Source organism: Sus scrofa, chromosome 16, assembly GCF_054392235.1.
Source record: "Sus scrofa isolate SSC_HxYL_T2T_F1_AM1 chromosome 16, Sscrofa_HxYL_maternal_Yorkshire_Landrace_v2.0, whole genome shotgun sequence".
Lineage (NCBI taxonomy): Eukaryota > Metazoa > Chordata > Mammalia > Artiodactyla > Suidae > Sus > Sus scrofa.
Genome location: NC_139398.1, coordinates 47,052,178 through 47,073,224, shown reverse-complemented (window position 1 = coordinate 47,073,224; position 21,047 = coordinate 47,052,178). Strand labels below are relative to the sequence as shown.

Below are 21,047 nucleotides of genomic sequence, written 5' to 3'. Positions count from 1 at the left end.
GTAAAGAAATTATAGTTCATGTGAAATGTGGAAATTTCCATTGTTTGACAGCATGTGGGCTCCCTGGGGCCCATGAAAGCTCTCAGGGGCTCAGCTTTTAGCATATGCTATTCCTTCCCCAGCTGCTTTTGCCAACCAACATGCCCCAACTCATCAACCACAGTTCTGGCAGACCAGCCAGAAGTCACCCTATTTTCCATCATCTTATAGGAGGCAGGAATTTGTGTGTGTGTGTGTGTGTGTGTGTTTGCCATTTCCAGGGCCGCTCCTGCGGCATATGGAAGTTCCCAGGCTAGGAGTCTAATAGGAGCTGTAGCCACTGACCTATGCCAGAGTCACAGCAACGCAGGATCTGAGCCGCGTCTGCGACCTACACCACAGCTCATGGCAACACCGGATCCTTAATCCATTGAGCAAGGCCAGGGATTGAACCCGCAACCTCATAGTTCCTAGTCGGATTCGTTAACCACTGAACCACGACGGGAACTCCAGGAGGCAGGAATTTTGACCAATCTAATCTGAGGGGGCTGGTCAGAGCCTCAAAGTGAGGACAAGGATGGACAAAGCAGGATTTGTCAAGAGCTTGACAGGGCTCTGGTCCATCAGGAGGACAGGATGTATCTGTGACAGCAGTGTTCCTCAGAGAGGATAGGAAAGCCTGTGTGTAAAGCCCAGGTCATTCTCAGATATGGGACAGAGCAAACCCTGAGGTCTGTGGTCCCATGCCCATCTGGCTCAATGGCAAAAACACCTAATGATTAAATGGTTAAAAAATGGACATCAGTCACATTGGTGAAGCCAGGAGACAGTCAATTTTGTTGCTGTTGTAAGAAAAGGGATGAGCATCTGTGACATGACCAGGTGACTGAAGGGTCAGCTGGGGTCACAGGGAGCATCATGGGAACTGGAAGGGACCCTGGAGCCTGACTGGAGGCAGACGGACCTTTGGAGTGAGCCTGCCAAGGAAAGGGGAACCAGGCCCACCCTTACACCCCAGCTGTTTCAGTCAGGGGACAGGCTCCCAGGGACACCTTTGGGGGGGTACAATCTGGCTGAGGGTCTGGGGACAGCTGGGCACATCACGCTAGAGATAATGCCAGCAGCAGAACGTAACTTTAAGAGGTGACAGGCCCAGGACTGCAGTGCAGGGTCACACCACTCTGGTTTGCCTGAGGCTTTCCAGGTCAGCACTGCAGGGCCTGCGCCCCGGGAGGCCCATCAGTCCCACACAGCTGGGCACCCTTCCTACAGCCGGGCTCTACCAGCCCCTCAAGAGCTGAGGGCGTAGCAGGCAGGAAGGAGAAGCAGGTAATCACTAACCCTAGGAAAGAGGGCTTTGTTGCCAGTGTTTGTTTGCTGGTGAGAATAAGCCAGAGAATTCCTGGTTTGTTTAGTGAGACTGTCCTAATCCCACAAGGGTATGACCCCGGGGAAGCCAGGGTACCAGAGTGCAAATGCCCAGGACTCTACCGTCAGTCACTTCTTCCTGCTCCCCCTCACCAGTGAGGGCACCGGTGAACAGGGGAGAAGGAGAAATCTGGGGTGACCATTTGTATTCATGAGCCCTGTTGGTGGCTCTGCCCCCTGAGGTTTGGTCCCAACTCATACACAGAGGTTCTGAATCCAGACACTACCAGGAGCTGTCCCCAGGCGCTCACGAAACCTGACTGCTCTCCCAGATTGAGAAGTCAGGAAACTCCTTGTGGAACACGTCCATCTGTGATCTGCCATGGGCAGCATAGCCATGGGTCCCCAGCACCACCCTGTCCTCGCCTGAGACAGTAGACCTTGAAGGGACCCATCCTCCAAGCTCATTTGCTTGGGATCTCTCCCAGCCAAGGAGGGCAGGGGCCACTCAAGGAATGATGTTCAGATAGTAGGAGTCCTGCCTGGTTTCATTTTGTTGTTTTCTTTTGGGATTGTTCTTTTGAGAAGTTTTTCTTATTCTTTTTTTTTTTTTTTTTGGTTTGTTTCTGGTTTGTGTGTGTGTGTTTGGGCGTTTGTTTTTGATTTTGTTTTTTGCTTTGTTTTGTTTTTTGGGGGTGTGTGTGAAAAATATTGTTTTGGGTTCCCAAGAGATGCTGCCTTTGGACAGAGCATTTTCCCTTTGATTAAAGTATCTGAGTTTTCTGGAACCAGCCTGTGAGATGTCACAAGATGTCAGTTTAGGAGGCTGTTATCTTACCACCAGGAAATAAGCACTCAACAACCCCTTTTTCCCAGAACTCATATTTTTTTCCTGGAGGACAACAAACACTGGCTGATAAAAACATGACTTGGGAGGGGCTTGAATTACAGACATAAGCTGATTCTTCTAGAGAAAATATTCCACTTAGCTTCTAAGTAAATATTTGCCATTTATTTGGAAAGGCAAAGGGAATTTCTTTCCCCATCCTTTGGGTTGACCCCTATGAAGGAAGACCTGGGATAAAGAAGCTCTGAGGAAGGGCTTGGGGGTAGAAAATAGGGCTGCAGACCAGTGAGGAGGCTGCTCAAAGATTCAGATCAAAGGTGACCAAGACTGGGGGCTGGCATGGGATTGGGGGAATGGAGTATAAAGGGCCAATAGGGGAGAAAAGTTTTGCAGAGAGGAGTGTAAGGACTCAATGACTAATTAGATGCTGGTGGTGAGGGAGGAAGGAGCTTCTGTGATTCTAAGTGTCCAAGGAGGAGAATGGAGAGATAAGGTCTGAAAGAGGAGAATTGGGTTTGGGTACACATTAAGAGTTTGTCTTGGAACCTGGAAGCAACCAAAATGTCCATCGATAGAGGAATGGTTGAAGACACATGTGGTACATATACAAAATGGAATACTACTCAGCCATAAAAAAGAATGAAATAATGCCATTTGCAGCAACATGGATGGACCTAAAGATGAAAATACTAAGTGAAGTAAGTCAAAGACAGATATCATGTGATATCACATATATGGAATCTAAAACAATGATACCAATGAACTTATTTAAAACAGAAATAGACTCACAGACTTTGAATACAAATTTATGTTTACCAAAGGGAAAGGTTCAGGGGCCAGGAGGGCATAAATTAGAAGTTTGGGATTAACATATACACACTACTATACATAAAGCAGATAATTAACAAGAACTTACTGTATAGCACAGAGAGCTCTCTCTACTCAATATTCTGTGATAACTTATATGGGAAAAGAATCTGAAAAAAAAAAGGATATGTGTATATGTATAACTCAATCACTTTGCTGTACACCTGAAACACAACAGTGTAAATCAACTATACTCCAATATAAAATAAAATTGAACTTGAAATTAAGAGTTTGTCTTGCACATGCTCAATCTGAGAGGAGATGTCTAAGAGCAGTTGGAAGTGTGGATCCCAGGCTTGATACAGATAGAGATATGGGGATGATGTAGATGCAGCTGAAGCCTGGGATGATGGAACTTGTGGAGTGAGCTGTCCAACAGGGACTTGTCCCCAGGGAACTCCGAGGTTCAAGGGGCAAGTCAGCCAAGAGGGGCCTGAAAAATAAGAGCAGGAGAGTGATTAGGGGGGAGTGGGAAGAGGGGATTAGTGGGAAGGGAAAGTCATGTGCAGAGCCCTGTTCCAAGTATCATGGCAAGTCTTCTCTTTACCAGGTCTCCCTTTGCCTACCTGAAGCCCCAGGGTGCTCACAGAGTTTCTTGTTCTGTCATGGCACCTCATCTTGCTCCTGCATCATCCCAAGCCCATTGTGAAGCATGGCTCCCTTGGGTCTTCTCCCTTCTTGTCATTCTCTGTGCTGAGAACATGGAGAGATACCAACCCCAGCCCTACCCACTCCTGGCTCTAAAACCAAGCCTAGAGGTCCTAGTAGGCAATGAGAGAGAGGAAGGTTCTCTCTACTCCCCTTGAACTCTCTATGACCTCAGGGATATTTTATCATTGATCAGAGGCAGAGCAGCATGAGAGAAGTCAGGGGCCCAGGCTGCTCCAACCCACCACCCCCATGTTTCAGAAACTTGGCCAAGTCACTTAAGCTTCTCTGGGCTCAGGCTCCTCATCTATAAATTGGATAATGACACCACACTTTCAAGTGGCACCCACTTTTCTGCAAATTTGATAATAGTACCACTCAGTGTTGTTGTAAGAATTGCTGGAAAATGCATGGAAAGCCTTTTGCACACACCTGGAAAAAATACCTGCTGGTAAACATGAGCTATGGGCGACCTTGGTGATGAACAGAACAAAGCCTGAGATAACCACATAGGAAACATCACTCGGCCCCAGGGCTTTTCTAATGAGGGTGGGTGCACCTGTGTCTTAGATTTGGGTAATTAAGATAACAGTCTGGTGCCCTTGTCCTGTGGGGTCATAGGCAGCCAAGGGGAGGCAGTGCCCTTTGTCCTCATTTATCTATTTATTTATTTAAAGTATAGTTGATCTAAATTGTTGTGCCAATTTCTGCTGTATAACAAAGTGATGTAGTCATACACACACACACACACACATATTCTTTTTTTCATATTATCTTCCATCATGGTCTATCCCAAGAGATTGAGTATAGTTCTCTGCTATAAAGCAGGATCACATTGCTTCTCCATTATAAATGTAATACTTTGCATCTACTAATCCCAAACTCCCAGGCCATCCCACCCTCCACCCCACCCCAGCAACTGTGAGTCTGTTCTCCATGTCTGTGAGTTTGTTTGTTTTGTAGACAGGTTCGATTGTGCCATATTTTAGGTTCCTCATGTAAGTGATATCATACAGTATTTGTCTTTCTCCTTTTGGCTTACTTCACTTAGTATGAGAATCTCTAGTTATATCTATATTGTTGCAAATGGTATTATTTTGTTTGTTTTTACGGCTGAGTAGTATTCCACTGTATATATGTACCACATTTTCTTAATCCACTTATATGTCAATGGACATTTAGGTTGTTTCCATGTCTTGACTATTGTGAAGAGTGCTGCTGTGAATATATGGGTATATGTATCTTTTTGAATTATAGTTTTGTCTGTATATATGCTCAGGAGTGAGATTGCTGAATCATATGGTAGTTCTATATTCAGTTTTCTGAGGAACCTCCATACTGTTCTTCATAGCGGTTGTACTAATTTACATTCCCACCAACAATGTAGGAGGGTTCCCTTTTCTTCGTGCCCTCTCCAGCATCTGTTATTTATAGATTTGTTAATGATGGCCATTCTGACTAGTATGAGGAGGTACCTCAGTAGTTTTGATTTGCATTTCTCTAACAATGATGTTGAGCATTTTTTCATGTGCCTCCTGGCCATCTATATGTCTTCTTCAGGGAAATGTCTATTTAGATCTTCTGCCCATTTTCTGATTGAGTTGTTTTTTTGGTTGTTGAGTTTTATGAGTTGTTTGTGTATTTGGAGATTAAGCCCTTGTTGCTTGCATCATTTGCAACTATTTTCTCCCATTTTGTAGGTTGTCTTTTCAGGGTTTTTTTTTAATGGTTTCTTTTGCTGTGCAAAACCTTATAAGTTTGATTAGATACAACTGTTTATTTTTGTTTTTATTTCTATTGCCTTGGGAGACTGACCTAAGAAAACATTTGTACTGTTTATGTCAGAGAATGTTTTGTCTATGTTCTCTTCTAGAGCCTTACAATATGCTGCCTAGAAGAGACCCACTTTAGGGCAAAGGATACATATAAATTGAAAGTGAGGGGACAGAAAAAGATATTTCAGCAAATGGAAATGACAGGAAAGCAGGAGTTGCAATACTCTAATCAGATAAAATGGACTTTAAAATGAAGGCCAGGAGTTCCCTTTGTGGCTTAGTGGTTAATGAACCCAACTAGGATTCCTGAGGCTGTGGGTTTGATCCCTGGCCTTGCTCAGTGGGTTAAGAATCTAGTGTTGCTGTGAGCTGTAGTGTAGGTCACAGATATGGCTCAGATCTGGTGTTGCTGTGGCTGTGGTGTAGGCTGGCAGCTGTAGCTCTGATTCAACCCCTAGTCTGGGAACTTCCATATGCACACTGGGTGCGGCTCTAAGAAGCAAAAAAAAAAAAAAAACCCAAAAAATGAAAAACAAACAAACAAAAAACCTCAAGGCTGTTAAAGAAAGATAAAAAAGGACACTATTTCATAATAAAAGGATCAATTCAAGAAGAGGATATTATACTTGCCAATATATATGTCCCTAATATAGGAGCATCCAAATACATACAACAAATATTAGCAGACATAATAGAAATTGATGGCAGTGCAATAATTGTAGGATACTTTAACAGCCCACTCATATCAATGGACAGATTCTCTAGACAGAAAATCAATAAGGCAACAAAGATCCTAAACGATACAATAGAACTGTTAGACTTAATTGATATTTTTAGGACATTACATCAAAAAAACAAAAACAAAAACAAAACAAAACAGCATATACAGTCTTTTCAAGTGCACATTCTTTAGGATTGACCACATACTGGGGCACAAAACTAGCCTCAACAAATTAGTATAGAAATTATTTCAAGCGTCTCCTCTGACCACAATGGTGTGAAACTACAAATCAACCACAGGAAAAGAAATGAGAAAAAACTGCCTACATGGAGACTAAACAACATGCTACTAAAAAACCAAGAGGTCAATAAGGAAATCAAAAGGAAATTAAAAAATACCTCGAGACAAATGACAATGAAGACACAGCCATTCAAAATCAATGGGATGCTGCAAAAGCAGTTCTAAGAGGGAATTTCCATCGATACAGGCCTTCCTCAAAAAAGAAGAAAAATTTCAAATCAACAACCTAACCTACCACTTAAAAGAATTAGAAAAAGAAGAACAAACAAAACGTAAAGTCAGCAGAAGGAAGGAAATCATAAAGATCAGAGAGGAAATCAATAAAATAGAGATTCCAAAAACAATAGGGAAAGAAAAAAAAAAAAAAAAAAAAAAAACACCAATGAAGCCAAGAGCTTTGAAAGGGTAAACAAAATTGACAAACCTCTGGCCAGACCCACCAAGAAGAAGCGAGAGAAAACCCAAATAAACAAAATAAGAAATAAAAAAGGAGAAACTTTTCTTTTAAGATGGAGGTGACCAGAGCACATTTAGAGGCAGAAAGAAAGGAATTGCTGCAGAAGGAGGAGCTGAAAGTACAGCAGAGGCACAGGAAGGGATGGAGCTGTCTCTGCCTCTGAGACCCTCCCGGAACAGCGGGTTCACGTCATCTGCTCAGAGCAGTGAGGGGAGACCCCAGGGAGCTGGAGCAGCTGGTAGGAGTGTGAAATGCCGCCAGGAGGAATCAAGTAGGAGGACAACTGGGGAGGGGGAGAGTTGAGGGGGATGGTGTGAGCCAGCATAAGGCCTTCCTCTTCCCCCCCACCCCCCACTAGGTCCTTGGCAGGAGGTGTGTGCAGGAGCATCTGCCCCCTGGCTGATTCCTGGACACCTGGAGCTCTTGTGTCGCCCACAGTCACAAGACCTCTCATGTTTTTACATTTTCAAGTCTCATTTTAAACATCTGAGTGAGTAAAACTTTAAAATGGAAGTACAGCATTCCAAAAAAAAAAAAAAAACATCTGAGGGTTTTTATTGTTTGCAAGATCAAAATCTAAATGTACTTAAAACAAAGCATTTGAAAGATGGTTCTCGTTACAATAACCACATTTTCCTACTCTCCTTAGGATACACAACTTTCATGCACATGCATTACATGTTGCATCGACATAGGAACAATATGGGGAAAAGACAACAGGCACAGCTCACAAAGAGGCAGATTTCCTGGTACACAGGGTCAGCTGTCTTCACTGTCATCATCATTCTGGTTTGCACACTGATTTACATTTCAAAGCCCAGGCCTCAGGATGCGTTCCTGGCATTTCACTCTACACATGTAGTGAAGTTGGGGAGGATAGAGGGCCCCATTCCCAAAAAAGAGAATCAGCAGCCCCAGCATGCAGATCCCCTCAAACAGCTCGGCTTGTGGACACTAGCTTTGTGCTCTGCGGACTCCCTCCCCTTACCTCTCCCAGGCCTTTCTTGGCAGCAAGGGACAGAGCGGCCTGGCAGGAGCTCTGAGCTGAGGGGAGGGGTGGCCTCTAGGCTTTTGCAAATGTGGACTGGGGCTGTTTGTGCTTCTGAGCAATCTCTGCCCACTGACTCCAGTGTGCAGAAAAAGCTGCTGCAGGAACGAAGCCTGCTGATGACCTTGTCAGGCTCTGCACCAGACCCCCACCCAACAAGAGTGCACAACACTGCTGACAACACATACTTTGATCACAAACAGGCCTTGTCGCTAATTAACGTTTACATAAAACAATGAACAAAATACATCAGTGTTAAATTTCTCTTTGAAAATGCCCTACAAAACCCACATATTTTAAAGAGTCAACCAAATGACAAAGTCCGACAACTGTTCTCAGGTCCTGCTGAGTACCTCTAATTTCTAGCAGCTCAGCTGATCTCTCAGTGCCCCTGGGAGCTTAGAAATAGAAGATTCTGTAATGTCGACAGGCAGACATGGGGACGATAAAATGTAGATGAGAAAAGTTCAGCTTCACAATGATTTAAGCAACGTGAATACCTCTGAAGTTTCATTAACCATACCCAGTAAATTGACAAAATCTAGGTTACAGCGGTGAATGGCTGATTATCAGTGAAAAAGGACAAAAAGATAGCTCCGACAGGTCTGGTGATATGGCAAACCAGTGTAGCTTTGGGTGGGCACAGTCATGCAGTAACCATACAACTTTGACCCAGCAATTCTACTTCTCGAAAGATCCCCAAGGAATGGAGAGAAAGGTGAAAAAGAAGATTTTGTGTGACATGTTCAGTGAAGTTTCTCTCTACACGAGGAGGACATTTAAAACAATCCTTAGCAAACCACAACATGCAGGCACACCAAGAAGTCCCACCTGGCCACTGTGAACTATTTCACACTCGGAATTCTACACATGAAATAATATTAAGGGGAGACCACCAACAAATCGATATATCCCTTGCAACTAGATGAAAACGTGTGTAGGGACACACAGAGCATATCAGGAGTGAATTAATAAGAATGATGCAAATAATTGGGATTTAGAGATATTTGTTGTTGATGTTGTAAAGGTGAGTCCAAAACAAAATTTAAATTAAAAAAAAAAAAAGGAGGGACACCTAGAGCTGTGTATGGATGCCGAGTTGCACCCACGGCAAGTGCTGTGGGTCCAGGGCAGAGGTTACCTCAGCCAGGATCTCTCACCTCCGCACCACTGACACCTTGAGCCAGGTAATTCTCTGTTGCAGGGCCATTCTGAGCATGGTAGGTATACCGTCATTGCTGGCTTCTACCACTAGATGCCAGTGGTACCCTCCCAAAAGAACATCAGGCATTGCCACATGTCTGCCAGCTGGGGATGGGAGACAAAATGACCCGGGGTGGAGGACCACTGGAGTCAGTGATGAATAGCTACGGACTCTCCAGCTTAGCCTAGGGCAGCGGACGGACCAGGACTGTGAGGGCAGCGGGAGCCAGAGGGTGTGAGCCCTTCTAAGGGGGCCATCCCTATTCCCATAGAAATCCAGAATGACAGAGCCTGATTTTTTCTTTTTCCCCACGAGCAGCTACTTCAAAGTTAAAACACTGTGCCGTCTGAGCCCCATGACTGTGGACTACACAGGGGTGGGTCAGCAAACTTTCTGTAAAGGGCCAGATGGTGAACATTTTAGGCTTTGTCACAGAGAGAAACTCTGTCACAATTACTCAATTCCTTTGTAGAGCGAAAGCAGCTGTCGACGGTATTCAAGAATGGGTGTGGCTGGGTTCCAATTCAGCTTCAGTGATGGACACTGAAATTTGAATTCTATAGAATTTTCCCATGTCATCAAACATTATTCTTCCTTCAATTTTGTTTTCCAGGCTTTTAAAATGTCTGCATCATTTTTAGCTCATGAGCCCTACAAAAACAGAGCCCAGATTTGGTCCTAGAGCCGGCTGGCCAACTCTTGGGGTGAAGCATGCCTGTAGCATCAGTAGTAACCAGGGGCCACTGGAGAGGGTGACAGAATCCCCTAAGGAGGGTCTGGGCACATGCTCCCCCGATGTGACAGCAGCCGTGGCGATGGCTAGACCCATGACAGACCTCTCCCTTCTCTCCCCATCTCCTGCCTCTTTCAAACCCCCACCCCCACCCAGCCCCTCATCCCACATGGTTTTTACTGTGTTTTATTGCAGCCTCCCAGAGAAATAATGAAGGTATCTCTCTCTCTCTCTTTTTTTAACCACAGATTGGCTTCTCTGCCATAATTTTAAAATGTTTCTGACATTATTGTAAAAGAAAGGCTATTAATAGGGCACCAACAGAGCTGTTTGTATGGTTCCCAGAGCCCTAGAAAACTCTAATGGGAATTTTATCGGTGACCTTACTAAAAACGCAAGTTTTCCTGTTTGTGTCTCTCAATATCTGTTTGACAGTAACAGAGAAAAAAATGCAGATGGCCTTCTCCGTCCGGCCACAGAGCCAGCTCAAGACCCTGGGAGCAGGAATAGTTCATGACTGGATCCAAGAGAGCAAGGTCACCAGTGGCTTCTTTTAGGCCACGTCCCATAATCTGCTCTGGAAAGCAAAGTGTGTGGCGCACTGAATGTACTTCCTGGGGTCCTGGGTCACCTGCTCCTCTTACTGGCAGCAAGTGCTAACTCCTACGAAGTCACCTTGGCCATCTAGAGCCAGAGAGCCCCAATTTTCCCAGCCCCCAAAGGAAGCAAAAGTAAATTTGGAAAATGACCAAAGGGGGCTGATGGAAAGGGGAGAAAGGAATAAAAACAGAAACAAGAAATTAAAAAAAAAGGAAGAGTTAAAAGGATGAGAAGCTGCTGGGAGTAGTGGGAAAAAAGCAGAAGATAGGAGGCAAGAAGGAAAGTGAGAAAAGGGAAGAAGAAATGAAACAGAGGAAGGGCCAGGGGTATGGTATGTGCCAAATGTTCATCAGAAGATGCTTCAGGCTTTGAGAAATGATTAAGGGAGGGAGAGCTGAGGGTAACGTCTTCATCTCTGAAACCCACTCACTGAAGCCGCCTGTGGCCTTTTCTCTCTCCCCAGCCAGCAGACCCTTGGAGTGGAGGCTCAAAAGCCCCATCCAGGTGTGAGACAAACAAGCTTAGGGAGACTCACTCTGCGCACTTCCCCCCCCACCCCACCACCAGCTGGAGGTGGCAGAGGGTCACAGGAGAGAGAGGAGAGGTGTGGGGTACAAAGCGAGGACCTTCTGTAAGTTCACAAATCAGAAGTAGGCTGGAAAGGACCACATCTGGAACTCTGGGGGCAGGCGGGTCATAGACGTGCCTGGGGCACAACAGTTGGGGGTGGGGAGATATCAGGGCAGAGAGAGCCCACCACAGACAGGAATCCCGGGTATCCCTTTTGTTTGGTCCCTTTGTGCTCTCAGGCCACGGGGTCCCAGTGCCCTGCTCCAGGCTTCCCTCACTCCTTGATTTATCAGTAGTTGCTCTTCTGTAAACTAGGAGTGAAGAATTTGGGGGTGGGGGTGCTGGAGACACTTGAGACTTAATGAGGAGAGAGCTTTGGGAAAGCACCCCCCACCGCGTCCCCCAGCTCATTGCAGCAATTGGTTGAGCAAAGGGGCCGGTGACTTGACAGGGACAGGAAGGAGCCAAAGGCACATTCCAAGACCAGTGCTGGGCAGGTACCAAATGAGAGACAAAACTGTACTGTTCCCCTGAACGTCCTGTGATGCACACACCCAGTTCCTGGTGGACAGGGCATCAAAATACCAAATGTGACTAAGTTAACAAACCCAAGGCAACTCAGAAATCACCACATTGGGCTGCAGTTACTTTAAAAGGTCAGGGGCTTGGGCTAGAAGTTAATGTTATAGCAAGTAGTGATGTTTTTGCACCCCTGAGTTGGTGGCTTGTGAAGTTTGTGCCCGCTACACAAGCACTGACTTCTCAAACTTAGGAAATGTACCATCGGCCTTTCAATCTGGCAAGGCTGCAGCCGGCTGCTCCCATCTCACCAGGCTTTCGGTGACCTCTCCCAATAGCCAGATGAGTCACAGCCACACAGCAGGAAGTCATCTGATGTCACTGTGGTCAGGGTATGAGCCCAGAGCCAGCCATAAGTTCCCAGGTATCTGCCATCAGCACTTGGGCTAAAGGCGTCACTGACTGGCTGGGCTTTGGCGGGTGAAAGATAGGAGTCCTGGTATTAGAGCAGTGAAGTTGCTAAGCACTGCAGGTCCCCAGGCCCTGCTCAGCTGCTTCTGGGAAGAGGCCTTTGAAGGGTGTGTTCAGTAAGCAGTCCTGGGCTCTGAGCCAGGGGTGAGGGGCCAGAGTCCCTGTAAAAAGCCACTGCAGTCTCTGGTGCCTTTCTATTCCAGGCTTGGGTGCAAGATGGAGGGGCAACAAGGGCCTCCAGGAACTGTTTTCAGGGCTGGAAAATGGCCTGGAGACCAGCCAGGCAAAAGTCCATTCCCCAGCACTCAGCAGAGGCCCTCTCTCGTTTCTCAACCCGCCAGCCACCGGTGTGGAGCAGACCAAGGGCAAGTGACCTAGTGGGGCATTGCTACAGACACTTGAGATTTAAGAAGGGTAATGAGGCGTTTCAGGTGCACCACTGGGAAGTCCCCCCACTTCCCACCCCTATGCTGAGAGATAGACATAATCTCTAAAATGATGTCAGGGCAGCTTTGGAGGTGGAGCTTGGAGCCCAGAAGGTCAAGGTGAAGGGAGAGACCCTTGCCTTCCACCAGAGTGCTCAAGTGCTGACTAAACAACTGTCTCTTGGTAACAGGCCAAGTCTCTTCTGGAACCATGAGGAGTGGCCCCAGCAAAGGCTATGCCCATGGCCCAGTTCCTAGGGAAGGCCCTCCGGGGTCCACTGCCCCTCCAAGTCAATCTGTCAGAGCCTCAGTGAGAGCTTATCTGAACAAAAGAAAACACGTTGCTTTCCATCTGCAAAGTGCTCGGGCTCCTCACCATCCTTTCTTCTCAAGCACGCTGCCCGTCTGTGCCCACCCAGCTCAACGAGCTGCTCAGCAGGATGCAAGGCTTTCTGTAACACGAGCAGGATGGGGAGATGCCGAGGAAGCTCTTCTGACCAAGTCCTGATGTCTTCTTTCTGTGAGTCACCCACACTGAGATGCAGAGGGAGTCAAGCCACGACGGCATTTAGGGTTCTCCTTGGGTTTGGTCTGGAAGTTTTTCAGACACAAGAAATTCTCTGGTTGTCACTGAATTTTTCAAGTATGGGTTTGGTGCGCCATCCACACAGAGGTGGTCTGGCCCTAAACTTTGGGCCGAAGGGAGATGCTGCTCTCTGGCTTCTGAGCAGGTCCCCTCTGGCATCCCAGAACATGGGTGCTGGGATCTTCTGGGTGGGGTCTCGGTTGAAACAGGGGGACAATATGGCCTATACGGGGAGGTCACATACTCATTCTTTTCCCCTCCCAAAGTGTTTTCCTGACCCTTTTCAGGTTCCTCTGTGGAAAGCTCTTCCAGAACATTCTCAAAGGTCACCACCAACTTGTCAATAAAGTCACTGGGGGCAGAACAGAGTTTTAAAATCCTGTCTTCTTCTGTGTTCACAGAGTCATTAAACTTCAGATTTAGCTTATTCTGGAAAAGAGAAAGGGATATTCCCAGTGGTCATTTGGGGGCTACATATGATATAGCTGAGAGTTATTAGTCTCAGAACACCCAAAGTCCCACCACTTGGCCAGCCTCCGCATTCCTCTTGGAGACCCAAAGTGGTACCCTTCTATGGGAGCTTGGCAAGAGTGGCCCATTTCCTGAAAAGAACACACTGTATGCAAACGATTTCTTCTTTTAGAGAACCCAAGGCTGTTTTCCTCATAATCATATGCTTACAAAATCTCAGCAGAGATGGAAGCATCATTAGAACTCTTACAGATGGAAAAACCATAATCATAAAGACAAATGACTTGCCCAATATCACCACCATCATCCTGGCAGAAGCAGTGTCTTTCATATTGTTGTATCCCCAAGAGCCTAGGTCAATGCCTGGCATACTATGGGTGATTAATAAGTGCTTGCTGTAGAGGCCAGATGGACAGATGATTCAAAAAACATTTTAGGCATCAGATAATACTACCTATGAATTAATTTACTCTCTCTCTCTCTTTTTTTTTTTTTTTTTCACTTTGGGCCACGCATGTGGCATTATGGAAGTACCCAGGCGAAATGGAGCTGCAGCTGCCAGTCTTTACTACAGCCACAGCAATGTTGGATCTGAGCCATATCTCCAAACTATACCACAGCTCACGGCAACACCAGATACTTAACCCACTGAGCAAGGCCAGGGATCAAACCTGCATCTTCGTGGATGTTAGTTGGGTTCATAACCCACTAAGCCACCACAGGAACTCCCTTAATTTACTCTAAATAAATTTTAATAAATAGGAGATTAAATAGGGCAATACATGACTGATAGAAGAAAACAGAAATAACCAAAATTTAAATAAATAAATAATAAACAAACAAAAATGATTTTAATGTCCATGTTAAAAAAAAAAAGGCTTCTGAGTTGAATCAGGGCTAACATTAAACATTTGTGCATCAATGAATGTTGGAAACTGTCTTTAAATAATAAGAATTTAAGGGTTATATTTAATCAGGCTTATTTCTACTTAACAAAGAAATTAAACCTTAAAAATTCCAGAAGTTTTCAACTTAAAAATGTTTGAAAAAGGAGAGTTTCTACTTACAGATAATCACTACCAAATTCCTCCATCTGAGAAAAACAATTAGAGGCAGCTTGTCCCTCACCTTAGGACAGAAATGCACACTAGTAGCTTCTCAGGGCCTCCAGGTGGTCTTGAGATTAACTTGCTCTTGGCCGATTTTTTTGTTTGTTTGTTTTGTTTTTGAATTTTATTGGAGTGTAGTTGATTTACAATGTTGCAGAAATTTCAAGTGTACAAGCAAAGTGAATCAGTTATACATATATCCATTCTTTTTTCTCACATAGGTTGTTACAGAATGTTGAGTAGACTTCCCAGTGCTATACAGTAGGCCGTTGTTAGTTATCTATTTTATATATAGTAGTGTGTATGTGTTAATCCCATCCTTCTAATTTAACCCTCCCTGCCACAGTTTCTCCTTTGGTAACCATAAGTTTGATTTTAAAATCTATGAGTTTGTTTCTGTTTTATAAATAAGTTCTTTTGTATCATTTTTATTAGATTCCACATATAAGTAATATCATGTGATTTTGTCTTTTACTTCTTAGTATAATAATTTCTAGGTCCATCCTTGTTGCTGCAAAGGCATTATTTCATTCTTTTTATGGCTGAATAGTATTCCATTGTGTATATATACCACATCTTCTTTATCCGTTTCTCTGTCATGGACATTTAGGATGCTTCCATGTCTTGGCTATTGTAAATAGTGCTGCTATGAACATTGGGGTGCATGTATCTTTTTGAATTATGGTTTTCTCTGGATATATGCCCAGGAGTGGGATTGCTGGATCAATCATATGGTAGCTCTATTTTTATTTTTTTTAAGGAACCTCCATACTGTTCTCCATAGTAGCTGCACGAATTTACATTCCTACCACCCGTGTAGGAAGGTTCCCTTTTCTCCACACCCTCTCCAGCATTTACTATAGACTTTTTGATGATGTGATGGCCATTCTGACTAGTGTAATGTGATACCTCATTGTAGTTTTGATTTGCATTTATCTCATAATTAGTGATATTGAATATCTTTTCATGTGCTTTTAGGCCATCTGTCTATTTTCTTTGGAGAAATGTTTTGGCTGCTTTTTTTTTTTTTTTTTTAGTGGCCTCTAATCTTATAGCTGGGCTATTCCACTTTCTAATTAGATAGTCAAGTTCTTAAAGATAGGGCCAGTGTCTTCCTTCTGTGGCATCCTTTATAGGACTGGTGCTATGTCCAGCAAATACTGGGTCCTCTGAGCCTGGTTAAGCCCTTTCCTCTTATCCAAAGAACGAGGCCAAAGTCATTCCAGGAAGGCTGATTCCACCTGTCCTGCCAGCCATTTCTTGGGACTTTTTATTTCTCCACTTTTTAGGGTCTACCTGCAGCATATGGAAGTTCCTGGGCTAGCAGTCAAATTGGAGCTGCAGCTGCATGCCTATACCACAGGCCAAAGCAATTCTGGATCCAAGCCACATCTTTGACCTACATCACAGCTTGTGGGAACGTCGGATCTTTAACCCACTGAACAAGGCCAGGGATTGAACCCCCATCCTCATGAATACTAACTGGGTGCCTAACCCATTGAGCCACAATGGGAACTCCTCCCTGGGACTTTTTAACTCCCAATTTTCTTTATATGAACCCCGTACAAATCTCAGACCAGGACTGCCCTCACTTCCATTACCCTGCCCACCTCTCACAACCAGTCTGCTCAATAATCTACTTAAAAAAAAAAAGAATGTTTACCTTGAAATCATTTCCATGCCACATGGCTATACTGCTTTCAGCAGGGTTTGGGACAGTGGGCCAACACAGGTGCTTCAGTTTGCTAATAAGAGATAAAATTTTAAAATAAGAAGTGAGTCCAAGAAGTTACTGTACAGCCAAGCCAAAAAAGTAGAGCTTTTTTTATAGGGAATTGCACGACTCCTTATTTAATAAGGGCAAGCTCATGACCTCCTGACAGAAACTAGGAAAGCAAAGTACCTTGGGGGACGAACCTGCCAGTCATCTGTAGGATGGGGCAGGAAAAGACCTTTCTCCATGCAAAGCAATTCCTATTCTTGCCAGCTCTCCTGCCCCTGCATCCTCACCTCTGGTCCTGATGCCAAAAATCACACCATCACAAAGCTATTTCTCTGAGATTTACTCACAGTAAAGCTAATACTCTATAGGTCTTGTATGATACCACACTTTAGAGCACTGATTCTCAAAGTGTAGTCCCAACCAGCAGTACCAGCGCCACCAGGGAGCTTGTGAGACATGCAAAATGTACAAGAATTTGTGCTGATGACTTGTTTACAACTCACAGTTCGGAACTGAGGTTGACATTAGTTTGACCATCACTAAGCATAGCTGTTTGGCAGAGATGGCCCACAACTGCATAGTTCTGGAGAGAGGGGCCTCCAGGGGAGGGAGCCCTTGACCATCAGGGCAGCATAAGGCTCTCTGGGGAGAGAGAGCACAAGACCCTAAAGACAAGCTTCCTTCCCCTCAGTGGCCAAGGCAGGCAGGACAAATGCCCCTCAGCCAGCCCTACAACACTGCACCAGAAGCAAAGACCAGTCTGTCCTGGGCATCCACTGGCCAGCACTCTAACTCCATAGGCACCTGCTCCCTGCTCTTCCTGGGAGAGAAGCCAGCAGCCTTGCTGCTACCAGGGGTCCTCACTAGACACTGAGAGAAAGGACCTTCTCCCCAGCTCTAGTCTTGGATCTTGAACACAGTAGGTAAAGCCTGTGGAGCTGTTGGCACTTCCCTGTTCAAAAAATCCTAGGCCTTGTGCCTAGGGCTGTTGGGGGGTGAAAGTCCTCTGGTTTGGTCAGAATTCTGATGTGCCACAGCATATGATGTATAATAAACTGAATAAATGTATATGAAACCAATAAATGAATGGATACGCCTTAATGGTAGAGTGCCCTCTTCCACCCATGGTGCCTCCCATCCCTTTCTACCCTTGATTTTGAGGACCCACACAGTTGTCCATAAACTCACTTGGGTTTTTTGAGACCATATGCCACTGTCAAGATGATGAGAATAAGAAGGCCTCCTCCAACCAGAGAAGTTCTAAGGAAAATCTCGAAAACACCTTTGGGAAAAGGAGAACTCAAGTCATTAGCAGGTTGAGCTCCTTACTGTCTTGACAAAACTCAATGATTTCTAATAGCTTCAGTAACCTATCCCTTGCTAGTTTTTTTGGTTTTTTTTTTTTTTTTTTTTGTCTTTTTGCCTTTTCTAGGGCCACTCTCCGTGGCATATGGAGGTTCCCAGGTTAGGGGACCAATAGGAGCTGTAGCCACCGGCCTATACCACAGCCACAGCAATGATATATATATTCTCTCTGAATAAAACTGACAGAAATTTGTGTTCACCAGTTTCATCCTCCAACTTTATTCATTTAATAAACATTTTCTGAGCACTTAACATTTGCCAAACAAGTATTCTGGATAATAAAACAAAGAGCAAGAAGCAAGAAACACAAGATTCTTTCTCTCATGGTGCTTAACATTCTGATATAAGAATTCAGACAGTAAATAACGTAAGGTTCTGCCAAATAAAATGGGGTGATAGTAACCAGGGTAAGCTGGGAGGGGGGTTAGCAACTCGAGATTTAGTGCCAAAGGAAGACCCCTTGGAGAAGTGAAATTCGAGCTAATGTGAATAATGAGAAGGAACTGCTACGCAAAAATATAGGGAGCGAGTTCCCATCGTGGCTCAGTGGTAACAAACTCGACTAGGATTCTTGAGGATGAGGGTTTAATCCCTGGCCTCACTCAGCGGGTTAAGGATCTGGTATGTTTGTGAGCTGTGATGTAAGTTGCAGATGCAGCTCAGATCGCGTGTAGCTGTGGCTGTAGCGTAGGCCGGCAGCTACGGCTCTGATTGGACCCCTGGCCTGGGAACTTCCATATGCCGCAGGTGTAGCCCTAAAAAAAAAAGCCGGTGGGGGGGGAGGGGGAAGGAAGAAAAGAAAGAAAACTAAGAAAGAAAGAAAACGTAGGGAAACCATTCCAGGCAGAAGGAACAGCAGATGCAGGAACAGTTTAAACAACAGAAATTGGAAGTGGAAGGAGATGAAGTCAGTAAGAGACAGAGGATGAAGGATCCTGAAAGCTACAGGAAGGAATTTGGGTTTTCTTTAAATACAGCAGAAGCCATTGATGGGTTTTAAGCCGGGGGCCTAGGATTTTAATTCTGGCTGCTGCATGTAAAACAGATAGTGGAGGATCAAAGACAGACGCAAAAGAGATCTATAATTTGTAAACCAAATGCAAGAAACGTCTAGGCTCCAAGCCAGGCTCTTGCCTTCAATTTGAACCCTAGAGAAAATTCCATCAGATAATGCAATTTGTGCTATGAGAATATAACATGATTTTAAAAGATTTTTAAGGAGCAATATCAAAAAGAACTTGCAAAAGGCAGTGTTAGTTGATAAAAAGAGAGCATATTTTCTGTATAAAAACACACGCTATACTCACATTTTCTGGAACCATAAGCTATTTTTATTCATTTGAAAATGGGATGAACAAGGAGGCTTTCAAAAAAACTTAAACCAGATTATGTATAGCCTTTATTACAAAATGTGGCAATGTTCCTTCATTTTTAATATATAAGGTTGTTCAGGTTTTAAAACAGTATTACTATATCCTTAAAATCAAATCTCTGCCACTCAAGGGCCTGGAAAAATTAGCCTTTTTCTCCCATCCCCCTTCCTTCTTTTTTCTTCATCTCCCTTTTCATCCCATCTTCTTCCCTTCTTGAATATTATCCTTAGCCATCATATGAATCACGTTACAGTTTACATTTTTGTTGTATTTATTAAATTTTTCTTATTCCCAATTTTTAATGTAAAAGCTGATTATAGAACATATTATGTACTTTTTTTTCCCCAAATTTCCACAGATGGTGAGATTACATCCCTTTCTGTGGGCCAATGGTGCTTGGGCAGCTAAGGTTTTCCCTCCAAGACCCTACTGTACGGTAACCCCTGACACATAGGAACTGGTGACTGTGAACTTGGGGACAGCCTTGAGGTAGGAGATGATCTGGAGGGAGAGTGAAGTTGGCATTAACTTGATGATGTGGGGCCACCCATGAGAAAGCAGCAAAATGACCGGTCTTTCTAAATTCATCTCTCAGCTTGGCCGCTCTCACTACTCCCTCCTCACCCATACGCCTTCCAGGAAGGCCAGTGAGTCAGACAGCAGATGGTTCTTCTTACTTAGGTACGGCCTTTTCATTTGGCTCTGCCCTGCCTTTGGCAAACATTATCTATGATCGGCCTAAAGGAAATGCCAAGGAGACTTTCCCAGGGACTGAAGGAAATACTCACTAATAGACAATGTCTTGAAGTTTATACTGCTGCCATTGATTCCCCCAGCACTGGTGCTTGCCATGACCTGAACAGTGTAAGAGGTCTTTCGTGTCAGGGACTCCAGGTTATACTGCAGGATGCTGGCATTGACTGTCTTGGCTAAAGGAAAAATGTAGAGGTCAAACCCAACTGAAAATTGTGCTTTAGTGGCACTAAAATAAGAGCATTGGAACCTGGGCTTCTAAGCTTGGCCATCTCATACCCCAATTCCCCTATCCATGTTCTGATTAAAATTAGCCTATCAAGATGAATCAAAGACCTAGATATAAGACTCTTAGAAGACAATACATGGCAAATCCATATGGCCTTGAACTTGGCAATGATTTTTTTTTTTTTAATCTTTTTCCAGGGCCGCACCCACAGTATATGGAGGTTCCCAGGCTAGGGGCAGCCATAGCCGCCAGCCTACACCACAGCCACAGCAACTCGGGATCTGAGTCACATCTGCAACCTACACCACAGCTCATGGAAACACCGGATCCTTAACCCACTGAGTGAGGCCAGGGATCAAACCTGCAACCTCATGGTTCCTAGTCGGATTCGTTAACCACTTAGCCATGACGGGAACTCCGGCAGTGATTCCTTAAAAATAACACCAAACACACAAGCAGCAAAAGAAAACAGATTAAACCGGACTTGAAAATTAAAAGCTTTTGTGCATCAAAAGGCACTATCAAGAGAGTAGAAAAATAACATCGCAGAATGGCTAAAAAATTTGCAAATCATATATTTGATAAGGAACTCCAGAATATATCAAACAAAGCTTACAACTCAACAATTGAAAGACAATCCAATTTAAAAATGGGCAAAACGCCATCATGACTAAGTGGTTAACAGACCTGACTAGTATCCGTGAGGACGTGGGTTCGATCCCTGGCCTCACTCAGTGGGTTAAGGAACCAGCATGGCCGTGAGCTGTGGTATAGGTCACAGACACAGCTTGGATCTTGAGTTGCTTTGCCTGTGGCATAGGCCAGTGGCTACAGTTCCGATTCAACCCCTACCCGGGGAGCCTCCATGTGCCGTGGGTGTGGCCCTCAAAAGACAATACATAAATA

The 21,047-nt window shown here is 44.6% G+C and overlaps 1 protein-coding gene across 4 annotated transcripts in view; it reads right to left on the bottom strand.

The window, feature by feature from the left end:
• Nucleotides 1-2,987: 2,987 nt before the first annotated feature.
• The window catches only part of IL31RA (interleukin 31 receptor A), an 88,334-nt gene continuing 70,274 nt past the window's right edge, over nucleotides 2,988-21,047 (bottom strand). For 2 of the 4 annotated variants that reach the window (XM_021076775.2, XM_003133979.7), the window contains exons 12-15: nucleotides 19,948-20,088; nucleotides 17,610-17,703; nucleotides 16,362-16,443; nucleotides 7,502-13,547 (exon numbers count right to left, since the gene is read on the bottom strand). In XM_021076775.2, coding sequence (XP_020932434.2) covers nucleotides 13,101-13,547; nucleotides 16,362-16,443; nucleotides 17,610-17,703; nucleotides 19,948-20,088 — 764 coding nt within the window. In that variant the 3' untranslated portion in view covers nucleotides 7,502-13,100. Of the gene's footprint in view, nucleotides 3,495-7,501; nucleotides 13,548-16,361; nucleotides 16,444-17,609; nucleotides 17,704-19,947; nucleotides 20,089-21,047 lie in introns of those variants that run through there. The other 2 variants (XR_014831342.1, XM_085002269.1) reach the window with 2 other exon arrangements.